The sequence below is a fragment of the Aedes albopictus genome, chromosome 2 (genome assembly GCF_035046485.1).
Source record: "Aedes albopictus strain Foshan chromosome 2, AalbF5, whole genome shotgun sequence".
NCBI lineage: Eukaryota > Metazoa > Arthropoda > Insecta > Diptera > Culicidae > Aedes > Aedes albopictus.
Genome location: NC_085137.1, coordinates 164,753,102 through 164,774,034, shown reverse-complemented (window position 1 = coordinate 164,774,034; position 20,933 = coordinate 164,753,102). Strand labels below are relative to the sequence as shown.

The 20,933-nt window shown below is 38.5% G+C and overlaps 1 protein-coding gene across 1 annotated transcript in view; it reads left to right on the top strand.

The window, feature by feature from the left end:
- Positions 1-7,035: 7,035 nt before the first annotated feature.
- The window catches only part of LOC109407009 (sialin), a 75,324-nt gene continuing 61,426 nt past the window's right edge, over positions 7,036-20,933 (top strand). Inside the window, exon 1 of the mRNA XM_062850677.1 lies at positions 7,036-7,534. Within this exon, the coding sequence (XP_062706661.1) occupies positions 7,492-7,534 (43 nt within the window). The 5' untranslated portion in view covers positions 7,036-7,491. The remainder of the gene's footprint in view (positions 7,535-20,933) is intronic.

Below are 20,933 nucleotides of genomic sequence, written 5' to 3'. Positions count from 1 at the left end.
AACACTTAACAAAAAAATGTTCTTGCGCGATTGCTAGGGGAGGTTCACAAAACTCTAAAATCAAAAACTCTTACAGAAAATGCTGAAAAAAATTATTAGGAGAATTCATGATAGGTTACCGAAAAAAAATCTGAATTAATTTATAATAGAATTTCCTGATAAATTTCTTGAAAATCTTCAGCGGTAAACCCGGGTAAATTGTTGGTCGATTTCTCCACAAATTTCTTCTAAAATTTTCTCAAGGAATCCATGTATTCATCCTTATTTTAGTAAGCCAATCTCTCAACTCCAAAAATTCGGACTGAACTCTTTGAAATAATCTGCTAGATTTCTTACAAAAAAAAACTGTTTTGGTGTTCTCCGATTTGAGTAAGTTGTAAACTGCCTAGTGAAATCAGACCCAAGAACTCCAAAAATACTTCTAAATTTTGAAATAAAAAATCCTTATAGTTCCAAAAACTCTACAGAAAGTTCTTCAAAATGTTTTTAAAAACTCTCAAATTTAGAGATAGAATTTTGGAATTAATCTAGAATTCAGTCGAAGATTTTCTTCAGGATTTTCGGTAATTTTTCTTAAAGAATTACTTAATTAATTAATAAGTTTCGGTGACAAAATTTAAAATTTCATAAATAGCTGGACATGTAATAACAGACTTCCTCAGAATAATCACAGCACGTCGCACACACCTTGCCAGTAGACAGTAATTTTAAATCAACTCAAAAAAGTTCCTTGCACTACTTTTTCTTTTTCTTGCTTCACTTTTTTTTCGTGAAGTGAAATTTTGTGGGGCCCCCGAAATGTGGGGGCCCGGGGCCCTGGCCCCCTGGTATGAGTAGAAATTTATCTCGGTGCAGAATGTAAGCCACTTATGCAAACTTAAATAAAAGAACAGTCGAACGCGTTCCTTGTCCTTTTATTTTAAATTATCGATCAAGAAAAATCGATCATTTTATTACTCGGTAGATCCAAGATGCAATGTCATGCCATGATTTAGAATATAATTAATTCATTCATAATCAATAAAATTGGAATACGAATATTATATTACTTGCGCCATGAAATTCATAATGAACAATATCGATTTCCATAAGCATTAGTAGTTGAATTCAATAAGTGAAAACACACGATAATCATAGATTTTATCCGATGATAATCATAAGCGAAAATTTATGATTTTGTTAAGGGACTGGATATTGAATTTTTCCCTCATAAGTGAAATTTATGGCTTTCAACAATAATCGTAATGTCGCCAAATCATAAGGGGTTCTTACGTTCTTTCTAAGTTTTTTGCCTCAGTGTCTCTTGTTTTCGAAATAAATGAGGAGGCATTAGGGGTTTTTTTTATTACCATTCGGGTTTGGGCCAAAGGGTCACAGGTTTTCATGAATCTTTTTCAACAGGCAGGACTAATGGATTTGAACAAAAAAAAATAAAAAAAATCAGAGTCACCTATTTTCCCGGAAAACCCAGGTAGAAATTGTTTGTTTCCCCCTGACACTAGGGGATTTTTTTTATTATCGTACAAATTGGTACCAAGGTTCTCAGAAATTAATGAAATTTTTTTTCACAGGTAGGGTTCACATATATATGAACAAAAACAAAATTGAAAAAAATCAGGGTCACTTAATTTTCCGGAAAAACTGAAATCATAAGCAAATTTTCTCAGCAATTAAAAAAAATACAAAATAAAAATTGTTTTCCACAAAATTTTCCACTGTTGAGGAAAATCGGTTGGAAAAGTCGGAAAAACTATTTTCGTACTCCGGAAAAATTCAAAAAAAAATATTTTTGAAAGGGAATTTTATAAAGCTATATTCTGTAAAATTTTCAAGATGTGGTTTTTCTCCGTTCCTGAGTTATGACCAATTCTGTGAAAATTGTCCAGATGTGCCGTTTTCTTTGAAAAAACATAACTCAAGAACGAAGCATCGTGGAGACAAATTGTCTTAAAGAAATCATGCGCAAATTTTCTCAGCAAAAAGGAAAAGCGACACAAAATATGTTCTCTACGAAATTTTCCACCGTTGAGGAAATTTACAAAGAAAAGATGGAAAAACCTTTTTTTAATCCGGATTTTTTTACCTTTTAACTCAAATTATCAATATGTATTTTTTCTTTGTTTCTCTGTTTTATTCTTTTGTTAAATCTACATTTATTTATTAACAATTGCTATTGTTTATTTTTTCATCCGGCAAGACTGCCTTTGGCTCACAGCACTGGAACATTTTCTTTTTCTGATATTACCAAGAGGAAAGCAAACTTTATTTACTAAGTTTTCTGTTATATCTGAAAATTCACTAGCAAAAATGCTTCGTTCATCTTTTGGAATGAATGAATGATATTTTTTTGTTCCAGGAATTGGAACAAGGTTACAAAATCTTTCCAGGAGTATTTTTTCAGCCTCTGAATAATCATCTTCTATTGCAAAAATAAATTCCCAGTCTTTCTTAAATTGGTCTTTTACTTTTTGTTTTGTGATGCAGCCCAGGCAAAAAATTGTTTGGCGTTGTTAATTTCTGCTGACTTTCTGATACTAGCATCTCTAGCCATTCGCTTAATGTTGCCAATACAACCAATACCATCACACGGACCTTTTCCATGTGAAGTCGGAAAAAAGAGCCATTCTGCTTTTATTTGAAAATCATTTTCATGGTTGCACACATTTTTAAAATTGGATTTATTTTTGTATTGCTCTCCGCAACCGTCAGAAAGATAAATTATTTTTTCGAGCTCTGGAAATTTATTTTTCAATTTTGAAATTAATTTACTTTGAAAAGCATAAACTGATGTCGTGTTATGCTTTATAAAATCAGCTATCACAACGATATTTAGTACTTTTGTAGAAGATTTTTCTTTGTAAAAAATGAGGAAGGGATGTATTGTTACTTGAGATCGCACGAAATATTTTCCGCAAAATCCATTTGACACATTATTTCCTTGTTTTCAATAAGTGAATCCTTTTTAATTCTTATATACTTAAGCTGTTTATCTACTTTAAATTGATGAACAAGAAACTTCTCTGTGTGTTCCTGCAAGCTTTCCAAGAAATCATTACCATTTTCTTCTTTGTTAATAATTTCACAACGAGGTGAAATAATCCAAAACCAATATTTTACTTCATCAATGTTATTTTTGTCCAAATTTTTAGCAACAAAATCTAACAGTTTGTTTGATTTACATACTTTGCAAGATCTTAAGTAATAAACATCTATACTATTTTCACATACAAGTTGATTTATCAAATAGTCGCTAAGTTTTTTTTCTGTGTTGTACTCTTCAAAGCAATTAGTTTTTCTCAATCCCTCAAACATGAATTTCATCTTGTACCGACTTTTCGAACCCTCTAAGCAGAATACCCTCTGCGAATGAGTGTAATCACACATCGAAAAAAAAAAGTGTAAAATTCTATGACAAATGATGCACATAATTGGAGCGTGGGATATCATAGAAGTTTACATGAGATATCATATCATGTAAAGTTCATAAAGTATCATGCAAACTTCCATTATATGTCATGTAAATCAGCATGACTCTGAGTGTTTACATGACATAAAACACAAATTTACATGATATATCATGTAACCATCATAACATTAAGTTTACATGACTAAAATGAAGTTTACATGACGTGTAAATCTCATTATTTTTATCTGTGCAGTTTCGTACCTTTTAATTCCGCCCTATATTGCTTATCCTTTGACAGATACGCGTATACCGACTACCACTTGTAATCTTCCTCAGTGCCAGTTATCCATAATAACTGACACTGAGGAAGATTACAAGTGGTAGTCGAAATACGCGTATCTGTCAAAGGATAAGCAACATAGGGCGGAATTTAAAGGTACGAAACTGATTAAACTCATTCGAAAAATGAATTTCATGTTTTCATGTATCATGCAAACACATACATTTATTGCCGAAGAATCCTTTGTATAAACGCACTGTTTTGGTTTGAGCTTCCAGAAAGATGTAAATAAAACAGATTCGTTTTCGCACGCATGAGATTCTAAATAATGTTTATACAAAGCATCCAAAGGAGCAAGCAAAAGTCGTTTTTGAAAATTTTGGCGAGTACCGTTGGGTAACTTAATGGATATTGTATCTTTCAAACCAGGAAATGGCCGACTGATGTCATCCCTGAGATAAAAACCAACAACTTAGTCTTGTAGATCTGGTCCATGAGACGGTCGCCCTGGTTTTGACAATGGTTGAATTCCCAAATCATATTTTTTGATTCAGTTATAACAGATTTAATCTTTTAAAAACAACTTTGCTGTAACATTTTATTTAAAATTCGCAGACCACATTTTAACGTCGTTTTTTTTTTATAGCTGAGAAAAATTGCTCATGATTTCATTAAAAGACTTCGTTTCTAAGATGCTTCGTTCTTGAGTTATGATTTTTCAAAATAGGTGGTGTCTGTGGAAAATTTTTGGTTTCCACTGGAGTTTTCCGGAAAATGTCAAAAACTTTGTTTTTGTTCATATATATGTAAACCCTACCTTTGAAAAAAAATTCATTAAATTCTGAGAACCTTGGTACCAATTTGTACGATAATAAAAAAAAAATGCCCAGTTGTATCATAGCAGTTCGACTGCTAAGTTGCCCTATATTAGCATTATAAATGCCGTTTAAAATCTGACAGCCGTTGTGTAGCATTTCAAATGCACGATGTGCTTTGGTTAACGAACATCACAAACTGCTGCCTTATTGTTACACCACTACCAAGACAGATGAGTGATGCTATAATTGCTACACAATTATTTTTTTTAATTTATATGCCATGGCCATTATTATTCAGATGTCCTATCACTTATTGCTGGCAACGAAGCAAAACATTGGGTTAACAGACGTTTTTCTAAATAAATTCCATAATTATTTATTGGTTTCTTATGCCATCGTGTCTCGTGTCTGTTGTCCGGCGTGGTACTCAAGCCTTAAATAGATAAAAAAAATCATTGCACATTATCTGATCATTTTCAGTTTATCCTGTAGCGCGGTTCAGCACCATCATCAACCAGAGCAGATCGAATCCCAATTTCAGCGGGATCAGCAAAAAACAACAGCCTCAAAAGTTGCAGAGTGGAGAGTGAGAGAAATATGAAAAGAGAATGAGCAGGATATGAAGCGACTGAAATGAACAGGGGATTATTTTTTTGTTTTTATTTTGGACAATTTGGAGGATATGACGAATAAGCATTTAATCAGCCGTATATTAGTCCAAAGCCTGCATTTAATGAGCCATTTTACGAAGGGACAATTTTCATTCATAAAATCGTCTCGTAAAATGGACCATTAGCACTTATGGCGTATATAGGGCAGATTAGAATTTAATTACCTGCAGTAAAGGCGCATATAATGCTGAAAAAAATGCAGTTTTAACTTATTGGTTATTGCATATTGGTTACCTGGGTAAAATCGCACAAAATGTAAGGTTGTCGTCAACGTTGATTTTCCTTCCCGCTCATCAAGGTCCTAGATATTATCACCTGCCACCCCTTCTAACAGTGATGGAATTACTCTCATCATGAAGCAATTCGCGAGTGTAAAGCCAACACAAGGCTTACTCACGATTCCGAGAGTAAACAGTGTGTGAGTTTATTCGCACCCGCCTGCTTCGTGAGTAAGAAGCAAAACAAAAACAGAAACACTTATGAGTTTTTATTCGTGAAGAACTAGTGGAGGTGCGGGAAGTGCATTTTTATTGTGGTTATAACAGCAAATCCAGTGATTATCCAACATAAATTAATGTTTTATGCTTCATTGTTCTAGAAGAGCAGCACTGCCAGTCGTTAAAATGCGTTTTTCATCAAAATGCAAAAAACTCACGAAGCTTCGCGAATCACATGCGAGTGCTTGCCAGCTTCGTTTACTCACGAATAAAGAAGTGCGAGTATTCTCGGGCCCCTGGTTTTCACGAGTACAGTCTAGACTCCTACTACACGGCTTCTGTCTACACGGTCACCTATTACACGGATTCCCATTACACGGCAGTCCGTGTTGTGGGAATCACAGAGCTTATGGGATTTCGCCTAATTACTGTTTACAAAATGTAAGTGGCAAATCAAAAAAGGTATCATTGACCGTTGAAAACCCCTCCCAGAGACAATTTCTGGCTACGCCACTGGAGCGAATATCTCAGGCGTATTACAAGATAGCTCCATACTTTCTCCCGACACGAATGCCTACTATGGTTAAGTGTCGTAAATAAATAAATAATAATAATAATAATAATACTAATAATAATAATAATAACCATACTTTCTTTGGCAAAGTTGCAATACTAGACTAGATCTACCACACAATGCCAACTATCATCCAATTAGTTGGCAATTTGGTCGATAGAGGCGCTATGTAAAAGTGGTTGCTATGTACACTCGCCAGTAGAAGCACTCATAAATTATCACATGCGATATCTCAAGATCTACTTTATTTGGAACAATGCTATCTTCGGCAAAGTTGTTCAGTAGGACAAAAACAATCTGGTGAATCAACAATTAGTTTGTGATTTCGCCGCTAGGTGGCGCTAGTTGTCAACTAAAATTTCAAACTTCGATATCTCGAGATCCAGAGCAGATAGAAAAGTGCCGTCTTCGGCAAAGTTCTTCAGGAAGTCAAGAGCAATCTGGTGATTCTACAATTAGTTGGTGATTTCGCCGCTATGTTTGTTTGTTTTGGTTTGTGTCTATTCAGCTGCAATCTTCATCACTTTCCATCTCTGCCTTCGAATGGTTTATTTTGACAGATGTGTACATATAGAAAAAAAATGTTAAGGTTTTAGGACCACCCTACCCAATCACTACCACACTGAACTTCATTGAGAAACGGTATGCAGAGCTTGTTGTTGTCCTAGTGCTCTCCTCCGACCCACGTTTTATGCTCTGTATATCACACACAGTTTTCGTTCCCGCCGTTGGTTGTGAACACGCACACCCATCCAACCATCAACCCACTCAACAGCATAACACTCCCGCAATCGCAACGCATGCCGCCGACGACCTATGCTCAATACTTACTAGCTCGCAGGGCACCCCCGTCCGTACCATCGTAAGCTCAGTGGAGACAGACGCGCATTTTCCACGGCAACCGATCATCCATTCTCTCACGAACCGCGTCGGCAGTCGGACGTAGGTAAAACTGTGCGACGAAGCGTTTTACACCGCGTGGCGTTGGCTGTTCTGTCTGTTCCCTCTCAATCGAACCTTTTCCTCCCTGCTGAGGTGTGGTGTGTAGTCAAAGAACGACGCGCGTATAGAAGAAGAACCGGCGTGGAAAGAAGATTTTCTCCTTGTGAATTTTGACCGCGGTCGTTGGCTGTTGGCTGTTGGAAGAAGCCGCCTAGTGAGTCGAGATTTTCGAGTGAAAGTGATATGAAAGTGTGAAGGATTTATTGGGCAATTTGGTGCTGACAGATTGAACGTGTTCGAACCGAGGATTACCATCTTAGCAGATCTTAACAGCAAGACAGGAAGGAAGGATACGCAACCACAATGGGAGACCACGCAGTGCCTCCGAAGGGAAATGTCCTGGGATGTAAGTGTCTGTGTGCTGGTGACGAAAGACTGAAATACGTTAAAGGTCAACGCGTCCTGAGAAAACCGTCTGGGATGTGCTTTTTGCTTTGGCAAGTTAATTTCCATATGGCACCTAGTCGTGGATGCTGGGCAGGATAGGTCTCTCAAGGTTGAATGGATGAAGATGGGAGATGTTTGGTCTGGTTACTTTTGGCCACTTTTGGTGTGTATTTCGGTAGATGTGAAGGACGTGTTGTTGTGAAGTTGGTATAACATTCAACTTGCTGGTAAAGGTCATTCGACGTTGGGAAGGGGATTGACGGTAAAGATGTGAATTGTGGAAAGATGAAGAAGATTAGAGGTTGGTGGAAACTCAAGTGCCGTGGCGTACGAAAGAAGAAAATTGCTCTACTTTTTTTTCTTTGATTTGGAATTTCATTCGGAAGGAATGTGTATCGTGCAATCCATTTCGAGTTGCACGAAAAATGCTTATGTTAATGCACGCTGATTTGAAAATAAAATTAAATTCTTGTGTATCGTTTATAAAGTTTAAGCTTCTTCTGTCTTGAGAAATACAGTGGGTCTCAAAATTAAGTAGGGACTCTGTATTGGAGATATTAAATTCTGATGTTTGGCTGATGTTCAAAACAAATTTTGGATAGGTGATGTTCATGCATGCACATGATTTTAAAGAATTCAAAATCATTTATGTTCAAGGGCCCATGTTACTAGCCAAAGTGAAAAGCACTGCAAGACTCTCTCATTCAGGGATACTCACTCAGTAGTGAATGTTCTAGGATTACGGACAGGATTTTTCCTGAAATTCGCTTGGATTAGAGAGGTTTTCAGTTCGAGGCTGGTTCATCTCCAAAGTTTTGGAGTAACTAACTTTTTAAGTAAAAAGAAAATCGAGTTAAGTACTGTTCCTTTGAATTTCACTAAGATTTCGCATCCTTTGACAGATACGTATTTCGACCTCAACTGTAAGGTCGCCTTCAGTGTCTTGTACTTGACTCGATTCGAGTCAAGTCAAGTACAAGACACTGAAGACGACCTTACAGTTGCGGTCGAAATACGTATCTGCCAAAGGATGCAAATTAGGAACAGTACTTAACTCGATTTTCTTTTTACTTTCAGATTTTCCCCTAACAAGCCCAGGTTAATCATCATTAACTTTTTGATTAGTTTACGAATTCTTAAAAAAAAAAACAAAAATTTTCAAACATGAAATTAGTTGAAGGCTTGTTGAATAGCTCAATAAATAATAAAATGGTCTTTTCTTGGGTTTTTCTTGGGTATTTCATTTATTCAATTTGGCTGAGATTGTGTGGGAAAACTCGATCCATGCGACAGTTACAGGTTCTGCCAAACCACACTGGATGAGAACACTGTAACTATTGAGTCCCTGAAGAAGGTCCCAAAGAGACCGAAACGTCGGACAAAATAAAATAACAGTGTTTTGATTTTGTCAAGACTGAGAAGCCACAAAACAAAGTTTTATCCTGATCGTATTTTAAAAGAAATAACGAAAGATCTCTTAACCTCTTTAGATCACAATTCTTACATGAGTCACCTAAAATTTCAATTATGAGTTGCCCATTTATTCAAATTTTATAGGTTTGGTACCAATCATTCTTTCATTCTTTCACGTCGACTCCCTCAGCTTCGGTAGAAACTACTTCTGAAAGGATTCTCCTCAGAATCCTGAGAAAATTCTCCTCAGATTTATGAGAGAATTTTCGTCCGAATCATGAGATGAATTTCAACCTTGTTCTCAATAAAATCCTGACAGTATTCTCCACAGAATCCTGAGAGGATTCTTCTCAGAATCCTGAGACGATCTTCCTCAGAATCCTGGGAGGATTCTCCTCGGAATGCTGATGAAATTCTCCTCAGAATCCTGAGAAGTTTTATTACAAGTTTTATTTTTGTGTTAAATGTGCTATTTTAACTAAATATTCCCCTAGCATTAATGCACATTTATAGGGCTCCGGCAGAATAGAGGCCCGCAATCCTATTTCGATTGCCAACATTTAGGCCATTTCGGGCCGTGATTAAGTACTAGAGATGTAAACCTTTCCCTAGCACAGATTTCAAGCTATAGAACTCTAGTGATGAAACCCGAATCGGGATGCCCCCGTAGGATTAGAAATTCCCGGACCAAACTCAAGCTATGGAAGCAACTAATGCTGCGAACAAAAGGCAACCTGCCAGAGAAAATACGATTACATACTGGATTGACTGATGGACCAACAACATTAGTGAAACCTCGTCATCCTGTCATCGGAAATTGTTATCCAATGAATAGGGTAACAGGGCAAAATATATGTTCTGTGTTGTATATGTCCTTATGTAATGTCCTAATTTATTACGCATTTGTAAGGTTCCGCTATAATATGTTATATTTTTTATGTGCATTTGTAGTGCTTCGTTATTTTTTCGTAATAGTTTCTCCATAGTATCCTGCGAGGATCCTTGAACGGTTCTTTACAGAATCCTGGGAGAATTCCCCATAGAATCCTGAAAGGTTTCCTCACTCAATTTTGAGTCAGTTCTCAACAGAATCCAGAGTAGATCGTCCTCAGAATCCTGAGACGATTCTCCTTGATCCTGAGCAGGGTTGTTACAACAGCGCGGATTTCGCGAATTTCGCGGATTTCGCGATTTTCGCGGATTTGGCGCGGATTTGCCCCTGGAATTCGGCCCTCGCGCGGATTTGGCGCGGAATTGGTTTTGCTGTTCCGTCATGCAAATTTTATACATGATTTTACTCTGATTTGTATCATATTTTTTGTGTGAGATTGCCTTCTTTTGATCTATCAACCAGCGCTTGACGAATCCCTTCGACGAACATTATTCTGTGAATCTTGTATATGCAAATACTGATAGTTAAGCCCTTTTAGTGCTTAAAAAAACTTTTATTCCCGTTGGTATGAATCCTAGAGCCTTTGGACAGTATGTTTCACAAATAATTCAATACGAAAATGATCTAGAAAGCTCTGAAGTCTGAACTAAACTAGGTTAATTACATTACATCTATGTAGTTTATTGTCGTAGCAATTATCTTCATTTTGCATAATTAGTTATAACAACCTGAAATGATTCACCTTTAAAAATGATCATCCGACACAACATATTATCTATTGGATTTAGAGGAATAAACTAAACTTCGAGCTCTACTCCGAATACTTTCTAGAAATTCTATAACAAAATCCAAGTAGTCAGGTCTTCTTCATGGTGTATCCACGGAATTCCTCTATAGATCTTTTCTGATATTGTTCTTTTCTTGTTGATCTTTTTGAATGATTTTTTTAGGGTTAAAGATTCAGCTTTATCTATAAAAATCTCGAGTGATTTGTTTCGCAATGGCTGATTTTTTTCTGTAAAAAAATCCTTTAAAAATATCGAAAGAAGATTTTTCTCGAAAGAGTTTCTGACACAACTGTAAGACTTTTTAGTTCCAAAGTCGTGCACGCTGGCTGTAGTGTATAACAAGCGCGCACGGCATTGGAACAGAGGGGACAAATTCCCTACGCGCATGGATTGATTGATCTTTTGAAAAATGATTCTAGGAATTTCATTACAAATATTTCTCAGGAATCCATGGCTGGAGTAATCCATCCATCAGAAGCCACTAGAAGAGCTCCCGTAACAATAGATTTATCGTTGAAATTTTCAGAGTGGTACACCGCATAGTTATAACGCTATTTGTAGTAGAAATCCTTCGATCATTTTAGAACAACTGTCGTGGCACCATGAAGGAAATTTATAAAAAAAAACATATAAATCCCTATGAGAATTCGAGTGTAGAATTAGCATTTAAGTTAAAATACACATTTATAAAAATTAAAAAAAAACCTATGAGAATTAATAGTGAAAACTTTGGAGAAAACCCCTGGGGAATCTTTAAAGGAATTCATGGATAAATAACTGGACAAGTACCTGGAAAAGTTTTAGAAAAAAGGAATTTTAAACCAGCAAGAAAGTCTTTAAAAAATGTCTTTCAGGAATTTTCCCAGAATTTCCTCCAATGATTGCAGTAGGGATTTTTTAGTATGTTAACTGCGGAGGAAGGTATTTTCTGTTTGTACAAGCATCTCCCCATGTGTTCCTTTGAAATTTCTTCAGTATTTTCTCAAGACGCTGTCCATAAACTACGTAGTCTTATTTTTGACCATTTCAGAACCACCCTCATAGACTTTGTCCATACAAAACTTTCGAAATTAGTATGAAGCGTAGACTTTGACCAGGCCACCTCCGCTTCCTAACAGTCTGCAATAATTCGTAGACGAGCCCTAACGTATTCTTCCTGGATAATACTTATCTAGAGTTTAAGTCTCTTTCTATAATGTCTCACTGGGATTCTCCAGACATTGCTATTTTTTCAAATTTCTTAGAATTACCTTCACAATATCCTACTCAAATTCATGCTCATAATTTTAAGAATTACTCGAAAATGTTTGCATTAGGTACTGTTAATAAAAACTTCAGAAATTCTTTCCGTTTCATTCAGGTTTTTTCAAGGATTTTTAAGGGATAGCTCCATGATTATTTTTTTAATTTTTTCCAATATTTTCTTTGCTAGAAATTTCTTCACAAATCTTTTGGTATATTCTCCTGAATGTCGGACTCTGGCAGATATCTTTAAGAACGCTCTGTAGATTGCTACAGCGATTTATCTAAAAATTACTGAAGGAATATTGCTGAAAAAAACATGAAATAGAGTTGTGACAAAACGTCTTCAATTTGCAGAAAGCTTAGAACATTTAAGATGAACTGCGTTAATTTACGAATCAACAGTTCAACTCCCACCGGCACTCAATTAATCCATTCCAGTTGAAAGTGCCTTTCCTTTATACACTATTGTAGATTGTTCAAATTTTATGTTCAATATATACGTAATGTAGAAAAATGAAACTTTACTTCCACACTCTCGCGGATTTGGCGCAAATTTAATTTCACAATCGCGCGGATTTGGCGCGGATTCAAATTTTGCTCGCGCGGATTTGGCGCGGATTTTTTTCCACGCTTCTCGTAACAACCCTGCCTGAGTGAATTTCCCTCAGAATCCTAAGAGCAGTGCTGCTATTGGTCGAGATCATCCCATGACGATGGACAAGTAGGCCTTTCATCGTCATAAAAGGAAGCGAGCACTCGCGCACTTCGCCATGTTATTTCGCAATAATCAAGCATCATAACGAAAACTTCCAAATTGTTTTGACATTGAAATTTTTAGGCTAGTCGTTGTATTTAATCGATCGAGAGGACATATATTAATGATTTAAAGAAATCAAACAATAACAAAATGCATCGATGTATTGTTTACAATCATATCACGCTTCGTCATGACCGAAAAATGAGCGAATATTGTTAGACTCTCTTAGTCATCGTCTCCCGATTCGATGACATTGAGAGAGGCACTTCTGTAAAAATCACGTGACGACTCGTGCTGTCATTGACGCTTTCCAAGCCTGCCTAAGAGGATTCCTCTCAGAATCCTGAAAGGATCCTTTTCATGATCGTAAGAGTGGTTCCAGAGTGGAGTGGAGTCCTGAGTCCTGAGAGTATTCTTCTAAGAATTCTGAGAGGATTCTCCTAAGAATTCTGAGATGATTCTCCTCAGAATCCTGAGAGGATTCTCCACCGAATCCTTTCTCAGAAATCTGACAGGATTCTCCTCGGAATGCAGATAAAATAAATTCTTCTCAGAATCATGAGAAGAATATCCACAGAAACCTGGGAGGACTCTGCTTATAATCCTCACAATCCTGAGAAGATTCTACTCAGAATCCTAAGAGGATTCTCATCAAAATTCAAGGAAGATTCTTCTCGGAATGTTGAGTTGATTCTCCTCAAAATCCTGAGAAGATTTTTCTTGGTAAAATGAGAGGATTTTTCCCTAGAATCCAGAAAAGATTTTCTTCAAAATCCCAATAGAATTTTCAACAGAATCGCGAAAGCATTTTCCGCACAATGCTGAGAATTCTCAAAATCCCTGGAAGATTTTACTCAAAATCCAAGGAGAATTCTCCTCAGAATGCTGAACGGATTTCTCTCAGAATCCTGAAATATTTCTCCTTTGAATCCTAAGAGGATTCTCCTCAGAAGAGAGAGTTTTCTCATCAAAATCCAAGGAGAGGACTTTCCTCGGAATGCTGAGTGAATTATACTCAGAATCCTGAGAAGATTCCTCTCAGAAACCTGAGAGGATTCTCCACATAATCCTCAGAGGATTATCTGCAGATTCATGAGAGGATTATCCTCAGAATCCTGAGAGGATTATTTTCAGATTCCTGAGATGATTCTTCACAGAATCCAGAGAGCATTCTACACAGACGGGCTTGGTGGTCTAGTAACTACCGCTTCTAATTCGTATGCAGAAGGTCCTGAGTTCAATCCCTGGCCCGTCCCTTTTCTCCTACTTTGTATCTTTCTATGTACTTTCTCCTTCCTTTCTAAATAAACAACTCGTGTACAATTCATATGTTCCTTCATAGCCATCGCTAGTGCAAGAAACGGATTGAAAAAAAGAAAAAAAATCCGTTTCACTTGCATCCAACTTTCACTGAACAGTATCTGTTAGGTAACACCTACGAGTTATGCAATCATGTGAACTGTGCCGCACATCTTCGGAATCATAAAACACACAATTCTATCACCTTACGCCTGGCATCCACACACCAATGTGTGAGCCCTTGGCCAACCAAATCCCACCAGCTGCGTGAATTTGTGCAGACGTAGAGGTATATTTGGTCTGATGTGGATACAAATGATTGCAATAATCAATTCCTTCTTCTTCCCCATATTGACCTGCAACCAGACGTGGCAGACGCCATTATCGCCTAAAAATAGAAGATCACCAACACTCACACACTGAAGATGCCTGCTTAGTCCCTGGGAGATATCTCATTGGTTCCTTGTGTGAGTGTAGCTGGTCTGGCGATATTGGAGTAGCATCCACGGACGGTCAATCAAGCTCAAGTCCAAGAATCCAGTGAGCATTCTCCACAATTCAGAGAGGATTCTCCATAGAATTCTGAGAGAATTTTTCACAGAATCTCGAGACAATTTCTTCAGAATCCTGAAATAATTTTCTCCCGAATCCTGAGAGGATTCTTTTCCGAATACTGAGAGGATTATGTTAAGAATCCCAAGAGGAATTCAGTCAGATTCCTGAGAGGATTTTCCCAACAATCATGAGAGGATTCTCCCCAGAATTCAGAGAAAATTCACCGCATATTCTAATGGCACAAATTTCCCAAATGGAGGAGAACGTGCCTCTGGATCCGACCTACTGATACCACATAATCCTGAGAGGATTCTCCACATAATTCTGAAAGGATTCTTCTCAGAATCCTGAGAGAATTCTTCTCAAAATACTGTGAGGTTTCTCCTTAGAACACAGAGGATTCTCCACAGGTTCTTGAGAGGATTCTCCATAGAATCTCAAAATTGTCTGGTGAAACATTATTATTGAACTACTAAAAAAATCTGAAATATGGCTTAAGTAAAAAATTGTGGAAATTAATAATAGAGGACTCTTGCAAATATGACACCACATACTTTAATTCTAAATATGAATTATAGTAGAAAATGTGGGTAAAATTTTGAAAAATAAAGACTGTACCACAATAATACTTTGAAAATTCTTAAATAATATATGTCCCAAATAGATTTCTTACAATTATGCTGGTCTTAGGGCCGATTTCTTCACCTCGGCTTAACCGGTAAGCCAGGCTTACCCATACAGTTAAACCTGGCGTAACGCTTAAGCCTGGGTGAAGAAATCGCCCCTTAGTGAAGTATTTGAAATAGATAATGATACTTATACGTATGAAATCAAAATTACACCTGTCTACAGCATTTTTGAACTCGGTAAGCTGATAATCATTTTTAGTGTAGAATCCTGAAACGGGAAGGATAAATACAGAGGAACGGTTTTTCCGATTTTTTTAGGCTGACGATTAGAAAGCAATTTTTTAAAGCAAAGCTACCCATTTCATACACCTCATTTTCCGTAACCAAAGCTCGGATTGAGCTTAAATTTTTACTGTAACTCACTAACATCTCATATTTCAAATGAACGTTGGTAAAGAATTTTTAAGTTGCTTTTTTCATTAAAAAATATTTTTTGAAAATTTTGCCAAAAATTTTGCCATATAAAAATTAGTTTATATGTATATAAGCTTATGAAGGAATTAACAAAATGAAAGACACTTGATAATAGCTTATAATCTATTATAAGGTGTCTTTCCTTTTGTTATTTCTGATCTGAGAGCATCAATCAATAGTGGAGCGATTTTTTGTCAATAAAGCAGGAACAAATCCCATTTCTTTTTTTTGTCACAGTGCTCGTTGACTCGTCAAAGGGAGACGATATAAATGTATTTATTGAAAAAAAAAATCCCAAATAATTAGGGAAAATCGAGTAAACTCATCGGATTTGTTAAGAAATTTTTTGAGCGACTCTAGTTTCAACTTAAAATTTAAAAATTGCTTGATTTTTTTTATTTGTGCTCCCCTTTAAAATGTTGAATTCCGACCAAAATTTACTGAGGGGGAGGGGGTCTGACATAAAGGAAAATCGAAATATAGTGAGGTAATTTGTCTGAAACTCAAGTTGATAACTAAAATAGCTTCTAATTATTGCTTATTCAATTTAAATTATACTATACAATTTTTAACACGATTGGGAATTATAGATGCTTCGTGCCAAAACTAGAGTTAGAAGCGTTCGTTCACCAAATTTAACTATATAAAAATGCTTATTTATCATGCTTTCAAAGTTGATACCCATATCAATACTGTGACTTAAATGTAATTCCCAAGCATGTGTTTCCCCCAGCTTACACTACTGTTCCCATGAAACCAAACAGCTCTCGCTTTCATTCATCTCGTAACAGCAAACTCACCAGCAATTAGACATTTGTCACGAATCGTGTCATCACAATAGCCTGCTTCGGCTTAAAATCCCCTTATCCACCTTACCCAACACCGGCATTGGGATGTCCTCCTGCTCCGACGACGCCGACAGTCAGTGCCGGTCAGAGGCATCAACAACGATGTGATAGCGCACAAAACAAACGATTCTAAATTTAATCACACGCCACCGCCACCAGCCAGTAGCCGTTCAACGTGCGTGCATAAATTAACTAGACCGCTTTTGGATTTCTCATCTTCTCTCACTGCTGCCGTGGTTCTGAGTGATGGGATAATTTTAGAAAACCACTCGACCGGCACCCATCGTATTGGTGATCGCGGTTGAACTCCGCAAGAATGTGCGGTTGAGGCTTGCGAAATTGGTTCGCAATTCTTTTAGCAAAACCGGAGGAAATTTGACGAAAAGAGCAGAATATGGAATGTTCTAGCTAGAAAATCGTCGATAGAATAATATCGACAAAACACACAAATTGACGGGATTTCTTGAAAATCCTTCCCCAGCAATTAGGCCCGGCTCGTCGTATTACACCTTCCGATGTTAAAGAGTGGACAAGAGAGTTCATCACCTTGTTGCAGTCCCCGACGAGATTGGAATGAACTTGGTAGGTCACCTGAAACCCTTACGCAGTTTTGCACAACGCCCATCGTCGGGTCAGCTTCCCAGGAAAGCCATTTTCGTCCATGTTTTTCCATAGCCCTGTATGGTCAATATTGGCGTATGCTGCCTTGAAACCTGGTGTTCACGGCATTTCTGAAGGATTTGCCGTACGATGAAGATCTGGTCCGTTGTCGACCGACCATCGATGAAGCCAGCTTAATAACTTTTCACGAACTCATTAGTTGACAGACGACGGAAGATGATCTGGGACAGCACTTTGTAGACTGCATCCAAAATGGTGATCGCTCTGAAGTTCTCACATTTCAAATGGTCACTTTTCTTGTGAAAGGAGCAGATTACCCCTTCCTTCCACTCCTCCGGTAGCTGTTCGGTTTCCCAGATCCTGACTATCAACAGGTGCAGACAGGTGGCTAACTTTTTTTGGGCCCATCTTGAAGAGTTCAGCTGCAATACCATCCTTTCCAGCTGCTGTGTTGGAGCGGGTGTATGGCATCCTTAACTTACCTCAGAGTGGTAATTGGCTCATTAACGTCCTCTGCTGCATTGACGTAGTCGTTCCCTCCCGTGCCCGTGTCGTGTTCTCCCGTGCCTACGTCTCCTCTCACGCCATTGAGGTGCTCGTCGAAGTGCTGCTTCAACCTTTCGATCACCTCACGTCCGTCCGTAAAGAGGCCTCCGTCCTTATCCCTGCATATTTCGGCTCGCGGCACGAAAAAGACGGGTTTGCCGTTTCCGTTTCTGTTTGTAACGCTCCACGTTCTGCCGGGTTCCTTGCTGCAGCATTACCACCCGTGCACTCCTCGTTGAACCATTCGTTTCGTCGACTCATAACCACGTACCCGATGGTGCTATCGGCAGCGTCGTTGATGGCTGCTTTTACTGTTCTCCAGCAGTCCTCTAGAGAGGCCACATCGAGCTCGCCCTCGTCTGGCAACACTGCCTCGAGATTCTACGCGTATGCTGAGGCGACATCCGATTGCTTTAGTCGCTCTAGGTTGTACCATGGCGATTGTTATTAATCACGGATAGTTTTGGGCGCAGTTTGACCATCACCAGATAGTGGTTAGAGTCAAAGTCAGCGCCGCGATAGATCCTGACGTCGATAAAGTCGGAGAAGTGCCATCCAACAATCATAACGTGGACGATTTGCGATTCCGTCTACTCTGATGATCTCCAGGTGCTGTGTTGGAAAAAGTTGCTACGTATGTTTTTGAAGACGGCGACATCAATGAGTCGTAAGCCGCCTCCTATGATGATCTTGACTTCGTGGCTTGCGCAGCGGTCGTACTCGCGTTTGTTACAGCAACTCTGGTAGGTGGTATGATCACCTCTAAACCATAGGTTCCCAAACTTTCGAATGCGTGACTCCCTTTTACCAGCAGACATACTTTTCACGACCCACCATAAGGTACACCGGGGCAAGTTGAAACGGGTGGGGCAAGGTGAAACACGAAGTTTTAAAATAGATTCCAATACAATTTGGAAATTTAGCCTTCGCTAAAAGATGGTTTGAATCAAAAACTATGTGTTATGGCGATTGAACTGTTTATCATCATTAGAAAACATTATGTTAACCCACTGTTTCATCTTGCCCCACCCGTTTCAACTTGCCCCGGTGTACCTTAGACATTTCCTCATTTGATGTCTGTTACAGTAAAATATTAGACTGTCCCTCGCGACCAACTGGACAAAGGCCGGTGATCCCCAGGGGGGTCGCGACCCACAGTTTGGGAAACCATGCTCTAAACGTTCGCACCATTGTTCCTGTTCAACACACCTCCTGCAGCGCTACGATATCAAACCCGTGGTCCTTCAGTAGATCGGAGAGTGTGCATGTGCTTCCAATGAAGTTGAGAGACCGGCAGTTCCACGTACCGAGTTTCCAATCCTAAGTCCTTTATGTTCGCTGGGGTCCGTTGGTCTCGCTTTATATTATTCGGTTGCTGATTTTCCGTTACTGCAATGTTTTTCTTTTGCAGCTGGCTCTTAAGACCCCTAGTTTCCCGAGGATCTTAGTGCACAGTTGAGCATAGAGTCCTTCCCTGGCACACGAACATCGATAAACCGCCTTCTAACATAGGGATCAGATGCTATTGTGAGCTGCTCCTCCTGGAGAACAGACGCTCAGGTTTGCCTGAGCCTATGTCCAACGTTTCCACCGGAGTTGGCTATCCGATCCACCCTAAGATTGCTAGCAGCCCAGCTGGTGCCACACAGAGGTAGGGAAAGGAGTTGCTGGGCAGATGCTAGTGATCTCAATGCGATCTGAATCGCTTGAAATACCCACCGTGCCTAATTCTGCTTAATTCATTGTACAACCATGATCCAATTATTCAACATCGACATAACTTAAACTATGAACATTTTTTTTTAAGTGGAGTGCATTTTGGGAAATTCTGTTTACGTTTGGTCAATGTTATCTTAAGGGAATTTAATTGTACTCAGAGCGGCGGGGGAGTTAAAGATTTCAAAGCAGTTCCAAGAGTGTTCCAGGAGAGTTCCAGAAGGTCCCAGTATCAGGGAAGTCCATAAATTGTAATGGACGTTCCAGGAATGTTCCAGGGAGTTTCAGGGGCTTTTCAGAGGTATCCCAGAAGATTTTATCGGTGTTACAGAGGTTTTAAGAATGTCGTGCCAGGAGTGCTTCAGTAGTTTCATGGGCGTTAGAAGAGGTTACGATGCTGGTCCAGAGGTGTACCTGGGATCGGAGGGAGTTTCCGAGAGTATCTGGGGTCCCTCCAGGTTTTAGACGGGGTCAGGAGTGTTACAGGGGTTTCAAAAGGGTGTCAGGGTCGTTCCAGAAGTGTTCCAGGGATTTGAATGGATGCCAAAGTGGTTCCCGAGGGTATCAAAGGCACTACAGGGGATTTCAGGGGTTTTTTTTGGAGGGAATTTCAGGAGCGTTACAGGGGTTTCATCGAAATTTCAGGGGTGTTCTAGGGGTATTCAATAGGTTTCAGGGGCGTTCTAGGGCGCTTTGGTGATGTTTCAGAGGTGTTCTTGGGGATCGTCAAGGGTTTCAAAGGGTAGTCAGAGGGTTTCCTGAGTGTTTTAGGAGAGAGGATTTCGAGGGATTCAGGGGAGCTCTATGGGATTTCAGTGGGAATTCCAGGAACTTTCAGAGGATTACAGGAGTTTTGCAGGGCTTTCAAAATCTTCTCAAAACACCACACTTTTGTCTTGAACCGGCTTGAGACCCCTCTGAAATATCCCGAAAACCTCCTTGGAAGCATCCTTAAATGTTACACCACCATGCCAAACTTGAAAACGGGTTTTGCATTACACCGGTCTCCAACTATCGAACCAGTTGATAGTGAGGGAGCAAAAACAACCCAGAAGCTTTTGTAGTGTAATTATTATCAATCATTTACAAATAATTTTATCGCCGTTGTCACCGCCAAGCTACTTTCAGTGTACACTAAAACCTCTTTTTATGCACTTTTAATTTATGCACCTGCATAAAAAGAGGGAAACCTACTCAGAACCAATATTGTGCATAGGAAAATTTAATAATAGCAGGGGTAGGGGAACTGCGGCCATAACGCCCATAGGGGGCAAGTTGCGCTACCCTTGTTTTATTCAAACCACGTTATTTTCAGAACTTTTTTCAATTGCAATCGCTAAAATAAGAATAAAAAATGCTTCTTCATATTTGAGTTTACATATTTTTACTAAAAAAAAATACAAAAACTTAGAAAAAACATTTTGGTTACTTTTGATGTAATTTTAGCCTGTCAAATGTTTGCACTTTTTTACATCATTTAAAAGAATTTTTTTTCTCGCTATCCCCACAAACTGTTTTGCTGGGAGTGTGTTATTTGTGTACCAAGCGGAAAAAGTATCGAAATTGACCCTTACA